This window comes from Patiria miniata, unplaced genomic scaffold, assembly GCF_015706575.1.
Source record: "Patiria miniata isolate m_02_andy unplaced genomic scaffold, ASM1570657v1 HiC_scaffold_7, whole genome shotgun sequence".
Taxonomy (NCBI): Eukaryota; Metazoa; Echinodermata; class Asteroidea; order Valvatida; family Asterinidae; genus Patiria; species Patiria miniata.
Genome location: NW_024037074.1, coordinates 3933971 through 3941485, shown reverse-complemented (window position 1 = coordinate 3941485; position 7515 = coordinate 3933971). Strand labels below are relative to the sequence as shown.

Below are 7515 nucleotides of genomic sequence, written 5' to 3'. Positions count from 1 at the left end.
GTCTCAGTAGAGGAAGGATAGGAGACCCATAAGTCTTAGGTGATAGCACTTACTACTTAGGTGTTTACTTTCTAAGAGTTTAGGTACTCTCCTGAAGACGGTCAGAGCATACTGACCGGAACGTCGAGTTTATACCACTGGTTCTTTTTAGAACCATTCTCTTAGTTGAGAAATTATTCGCACATCAGAGTACGGTCCTGAAAATGATGAAAAACTGAGTGTCTGCTGAATTTAATCTATTACATCATTATCTTGAAATTATATGTCTATGTGTTAAAGAATATGTATACTATATATGAAATATGATAATGTAGCGTATATTCCTCTGTAATGCATTAGGACAGAGCCTGTACATTGGGTAAACAAGGTTGTAGGTCCACTTTATATTTAGATTTATGCATTGTACATATTGATTTTAGATTCTTCCTGTACTCTATTATCATTTCTTTATTATCAGACTTTCACTTCATAGAAATAGCACAAATACAAAATTTATGATTTCACCCCAAATTTTCGTCGACATTTCATTTTGAGAAGCCCATCTGTCCAGAAATCGAATTGAAATGTGCTCGAATTGAAATGTGTTCTAGGGTCCTTTAGGCATCTTCCCAGCAAGTTTGAAGCAATTTGATCTTTGGCCAACATTGAAAAAAACACAAAGGGTCAGCCTTACTTTTTTAACAAAATTTTTCCAAAAATCAACCGTCAAACACCCAATACTTTGAAGCAATTTGGTTTTTTGGCCAAAATTAAAAAAAAAAAAAAAAACAAGGCCTTACTTTTTTTACCAAAGTTTGGCCAAAAATTGACATTCCTCCAAACAATGCAGAAGCTCTTGTCAAGGCAATAGGAGCATCAATCAACCTTCAAACACCAAATATTGAAAAGATTTTGGGAAAAATCATCGATTTTTAGAGAAAAGAATTCATAATTTTTGACTGATTTTACCCCAAATTTTCGACAACATTTCATTTTGAGAAGCCCATCTGTCCAGAAATTGAATTGTAATGTGTTCTAAGGTCATTAAGGCATCTTAAATGTTTGAAGCAGTTTGATTTTTGTCCAAAATTGAAAAAAAAACAAGGGGTAAGCCTTACTTTTTAACAAAATTTGGTGAAAACTTGACTTTCCTCCAAACAATGCAGAAATTCTTTTCAAGGCAAGAGGAGCATCAATCAAGCATCAAACACCCAATACTTTAAAGATTTTGGGTAAAATAATTCATTTTTAGAGGATAAAATCATCGATTTTTGACTGATTTTACCCCAAACTTTCGTCGACATTTCATTTTGAGAAGCCCATCTGTCCAGAAATCAAATTGAAATGTGTTCAAGGGTCCTTTAGGCATCTTCCCAGCAAATTTAAAGCAATTTGATTTTTTGGCCAAAATTTAAAAAAAAAAAAAAAACAAGGGGTAAGCCTTACTTTTTTAACGAAATTTGGCCAAAAATCGACTTTCCTCCAAACAATACAAAAATTCTTTTCAAGGCAAGAGGAGCATCAATCAACCTTCAAACACCCAACAATTTGAAGATTTTGGGGAAAATAATCGCTTTTTAGAGAATAAAATCATCGTTTTTTGACTGATTTTAGCCCGAATTTTCGTGAAATGTGTTCTAGGGTCCTATAGGCATCTTCCCAGCAAGTTTGAAGCCATTTGGTTTTTTGGCCAAAATAAAAAAAAAAAAAAACAAGGCCTTACTTTTTTTTACCAAAGTTTGGCCAAAAATTGACATTCCTCCAAACAATGCAGAAACTCTTGTCAAGGCAATAGGAGCATCAATCAACCTTCAAACACCAAATATTGAAAAGATTTTGGGAAAAATCATCGATTTTTAGAGAAAAGAATTCATAATTTTTGACTGATTTTACCACAAATTTTCGACAACATTTCATTTTGAGAAGCCCATCTGTCCAGAAGTCGAATTGAAATGTGTTCTAGGGTCCTTAAGGCATCTTTCCAGCAAGTTTGAAGCAATTTCATTTTTTGGCCAAAATAAAAAAAAAACACAAGGGGTAAGCTTTACTTTTTTAACAAAATTTGGCCAAAAATTGACTTTCCTCAAAACAATGCAAACATTCTTTTTAAGGCAAGAGGAGCATCAATCAACCTTCAAACACCCAATATTTTGAAAAATTTTGGGGAAAAAATAATCGCTTTTTAGAGAATAAAATCATCGTTTTTTGACTGAATTTACCCCGAATTTTCGTCGACATTTCATTTTGAGAAGCCCATCTGTCCAGAAATCAAATTAAAATGTGTTCAAGGGTCCTTAAGGCATCTTCCCAGCAAGTTTAAAGCAATTTGATTTTGGGACCAAAATTTAAAAAAAAAAGAAAAAAAAAAGGGGTAAGCCTTACTTTTTTAACGAAATTTGGCCAAAAATCGACTTTCCTCCAAACAATGCAAAAATTCTTTTCAAGGCAAGAGGAGCATCAATCAACCTTCAAACACCCAACATTTTGAAGATTTTGGGGAAAATAATCGCTTTTTAGAGAATAAAATCATCGTTTTTTGACTGATTTTAGCCCGAATTTTCGTGAAATGTGTTCTAATGTCCTTTAGGCATCTTCTCAGCAAGTTTGAAGCAATTTGATTTTTGGCCAACATTAAAAAAAAACACAAGAGGTCAGCCTTACTCTTTTAACAAAATTTTGTCAAAAATCAACCGTCAAACACCCAATATTTTGAAGGAAACAAAATTGGGAAAATAATCGATTTTTAGAGAATAAAATCGTCGTTTTTTGACTGATTTTACCCCGAATTTTTCATTTTGAGAAGCCCATCTGTCCAGAAATCGAATTGAAATGTGTTCTAAGGTCATTAAGGCATCTTAAATGTTTGAAGCAGTTTGATTTTTGTCCAAAATTGAAAAAAAAAACAAGGGGTAAAGCCTTACTTTTTTAACAGCCCGTAGCAGATATAATCACTTTGAAATGGTTCATTTACTGTTCATGTATTTTCTGTCCTCTGTAATCGTTGTCTTTTTTTTCCTTTTTGTTTATTTAAATGAACTGCTACAAAACTTTTAATTTTGGTTTTGTGAATGTCAAATGTATTTTAAACGTAATTAAGTTAGGGCTGTGATGTTTAAAGTGTTAATAAACCAATAATAATAATAATAATACAATAATATCGAAAACTGCCCTTGGAACGCGACCTCCTAGCTTCTGTGTTTTCATTTGTTTTCACGTTGCGTGACGTTTTCAGCTGTTCGCGCAGATTGGCTGAGCGCATGAGAAAACACACAATAATAGGCCTATTGCATGTTAATGCACTGCATTTAAGTCTGGATCCCAGGCCTAAAGAGTCTGACTATTTTTTGGTCCTACAGGCGTCAATGTCATGTGGGGGAAATGGGCAGGATCCATCCTGTTCCCGAAACAAATCCGAAGTTCTTCCGAACACTTTTTCGTCGACACTAACGGGTGATGACTCTCCGGATGCCTGCATTGCCGTCTTTGTGTGGACCTCTGAACAAAAGATGTCAACGCAATGCAGGACAACAAGATCTTGTGTGGACTTGCCCAGGTTAAGTTTGCCCTTCGACTTATTGTTTTTTAGGAATTTGTGTGATAATTTTTAGATACCAACTTTTACGACAATCTGCTATATAATGTGGGTGGTTTGGAGTTTGTGAATTTCAAAAAACCGAATTCAAACGAGGGAGAACAAAAACATGGCAAGGATCAAAGGGTCAATACTGCTAACTCGTAAACTACCTTGACGTCGACAGCTGAACATTCACATGGAGAGGGGTGCATTGGACCCGAACTAGGCCAGGACCTTCAGGGTAGTATTAAGTATGTATTACCTTGAAACTGAAAGCCTTTAGTGTAGGCATCAGTGGGCCAGTCTGGACACGCTGGCACATCTATCATACAGGCCCCTTCAGTGGCAAATGCATATTGTGATAGTTTACGTTCATTCCTTCATTCACATGTCACATTTCTTTCCATTTTACATTTCATAAAATACGAAGTAAATAATTAACACGTTCTCGGTGAATAACAATTAAGTGGAATTTACTTGAAATTAAAGGCGAAAATGGAGGCTATCCCAATACGGTAAGCGGTTGCTTGAGCTGGGGATGCCATACAAGACAAAACGGACGGACGGACAGCTGGACAAAACACATTCGTGTGACGTTTGTTTTCAAAATTGGATGTTATGTGGTCACGTGATGCCATCTTTCAGTCCCTTCTGCACTGCATCTGTTGCAATACCAATGGTTTAAATTTAATGACATTTAACACGGCTTAATGTCAGCAAAATCACATGCAAAAATATGCTTGCATGTGTGTACCGTGATCATGTCGTGCCTGTAATTGTCTATACATGTTTCGAGACTGTCGGAGCATTACAACTCCCGTGTAGTTACGTTAATTTTAAGATGTTACCATTTATTTTCCTCTTCATTTGAACTTTAATTAATAACGTGTTGATTATTTTTCTACAACAGTAAGGATAAAGGGCGATGCAGATGGTATATATATTATCTGGATGGCCAAAATAATGAAGTTTACACTTTATAATAAAATTTTACTTGACAAAATGTGAGTGACTATACGGCAATTTTACTCGTCTAGGCAGCCAGGATTCCGCGCTACTTGGGCCCCCGCATCCTCTGGGCCACACAACCCTTAAACCAGCCCCGATTATACCATTTGTTTAATTCAATAATATAAGAGATGTTTCCAACGCGACGTTGCGTTGTTGGTGTGGGCGCCAAGTTGTTCTTTGAACGGTCAGTGAAGTGTGAAGGATTTATATGATACAGCTTCGAGGCAACAGTCGTTTGGGTTCCGTGTGCCGTTAACAACTTACACACCTGGGCTGACGCACTTGTATGAAGCCCAGGAAGGGACAGGGTGGAATTTGTTTTTGTAATTTGCTAATTCGTTCCCACGAATTGCTAACTCGTTCCCACGAATTACTAATTCGTTCACACGAATTGCTAACTCGTTCGCAGGAATTGCTATTTCGTTCGCACGAATTGCTATTTCGTTCGCACGAATTGCTATTTCGTTCGCACGAATTGTTAATTCGTTCCCACGAATTGCTATTTCGTTCGCACGATTTCCTAAATCGTGGGAACGAATTGCTAACTCGCGCATCCGGGAACGCGTTAGTAATTCGTGGGAACGAGTTGGTAATTCGTGGGAACGTATTAGCAATTCGTGCGCAAATTACAAAAAAAAAATCCACCCTGTCCCTTCCCGGGCTTCATACACTTGGTCTACATTTTCATTGTACCTGTATATATATATGGAGTCCCTCGTCGATGACAACGGATGGGTGTTCGGCGGCATCTTGTGTCCTCATCGGTGTGTCTTTTCATGAGAAAGGAGACCTATTCTGGATCCGCAGACCCTGTTGCAGGTACGGCAGGGAAATCCGTTGCTTGAGGTGGTACCAGTGTTGGCTTTTCTCCTTGCCCTCCTTTCTCTAAGTTGTCTTGTTCGGTTAGCCTCAAATGTCTTTATGCCCTCATGACACGTGTGGCGCCAGTCGCCTCGCTCCTGGGCTATCACCTCCCAGTCATGGGTATCGATATTGCAAGCCATGAGGTTTTGCTTGAGTGTGTCCTTGTATCTCAAGCGTCGTCGTGTCGTCGGTAAGTAGTCCACGTCTCACAGCCGTAAAGAAGGGAGGTAAGGACAACGGTCTTGTATACTGCAATCTTGGTTGCTAGCTTCACACCATGCTCAGCCAAGAGACGATGACGGAGTCTTCAAAATGAGGAGCTGGCCTTAGAGATCCGCTGAGTGATTTCTTCATCGAGGGATACTGTGTTTGAGAGGACACTGCCAAGGTAGCACAACTTCTCTACCAATTAAAGAGGTTTGTTGTTGATAGCTCTCATGACACTTCGGGGCGTGGGACACTTCGGGGCGTGGCTGGGATTGTCTCGCCACCTCTTCCAGTGGGGGAGTGGAGGATGCGGGGGATGAAACAGGGGAGACTGGAGCCTCATCCCTTAGACGACCTCAACAGCAAATCTGGAAACTTACGATACCGCAGGGGCAATTTGTATGCACGTTTTGGGTACCGTCTTGGTGGTGACTCATCTGACCGTTCTGCCTAACTGGCTGGACTACCCGGATTGAACTCCTCTGTAATGGAATCCTCCATGACAGGAACCTCATCTTCGGCCACTTCGGCCAACTCATCTGACGACTCTTGGTCATCATGAACTTCGGGGATTTCATCCATGGGGAGGCTTTCCGTCACCTATTCCCTGGAATGACAATCCCACGGTTTGATTGCCTCACCGACATATGGCTTTAGTCGGACCACCTTTGGCTTGCCATTACGCTTAAGCTGGATGCGAACTGTCACATCTGACAACTTCTTGACAACAAGCCATGGTCCTTCCCACCTAAGTTGGAGTTTGGGGGACAAGTGCTTTTTCTTCGCAGGGTTGTGTAGCCACACAAATTGGCCCTCCTTCAACCCATGTTGAAACGCTCTCCTGTCAAAATTCTTCTTTTGCCTCCGGGCACTTTTCCTGAGACAATTCCTCGCCCCATTGTGGGCCTCCTGCATATTACTTCGCAATGTTTCAGCGAAGTCTGCAGTGGCTTCAACCTCAACCTCAGGACACCCTGTCACCAGATCCACTGGGACATTCACCTCTCGCCCCAACTTCATCATGTTGGGCGATACCCCAATCGAGTCTTGCGGCGTGCACCTATAAGCGAAGGTCGCAAAGGGGAGGAACTCATCCCAGTCCTTCTGCCTACGCCTAGGGTCAATCAGCATCGCCACGATATGCCGAGAATTTGGCACATTTTCCTGAACACTTCTGACTCAAAGTTTGTGCCCTGATCAGAGTGAAGTTCTTGGGGCACCCCGAATCGACAGACAATCTCAGTCACCAAAGTGTGCGCGACGGTAACTGTAGTAGGTTTAGGAAGCGGAAATGCTTCCATCCACTTAGTGCAGTAGTCGCCAACCACCAACACCCAACGATTACCATTGTCCGTGACGGGCAATGGCCCGAGCAAGTATATTGCTACTCGCTCCATCGGAACACCAACTCGATACTGCTGTAGGGGCGCAACCCTCTTCTTGGCAGCCGACTTTCTCCTGGCACAGACATTGCAACCTCGGAGAAAAGACCGCACGTCTGCAGACATGCCTGGCCAGAAGTACCTGGCTTTGACTTTGGCCAGAGTTTTGCTGATCCCCAAATAACCACTAAGTTGCCCACCATGCAACTCTGACAGAATTTTCTTCCTAAATTTCAGTGGCAAAACCAACAGCTACCGGATGGACTTTCCGTCGTCGGAGTCCCACCTCCTATGTAGAACTCCTTCCCGGACCTCTAACTGGTCCCACTGTGACCAATAGGTCTTACAGGCTGCCGACAAGTGCGAGACCGTCTTCCACTCAGGGCGACTATCACCGTCCTCCTTCAACTTCATGAGCCAACTCATGGTGTCATCCTGTGACTGTGCTTCCTTTAAAGCACTGCGGGACAGGGTTGGTTGGGCAGCTACGGCCCTAAC

At 41.0% G+C, this 7515-nt stretch overlaps 1 protein-coding gene across 1 annotated transcript; it reads right to left on the bottom strand.

Moving 5' to 3' along the window:
* Window positions 1-6235: 6235 nt before the first annotated feature.
* On the bottom strand, window positions 6236-6766 carry LOC119718868. The gene has a single exon (XM_038188291.1). It carries the CDS (start codon window positions 6764-6766, stop codon window positions 6236-6238), a length of 531 nt encoding a protein of 176 aa, XP_038044219.1.
* Between the last annotated feature and the right edge of the window lie 749 nt (window positions 6767-7515).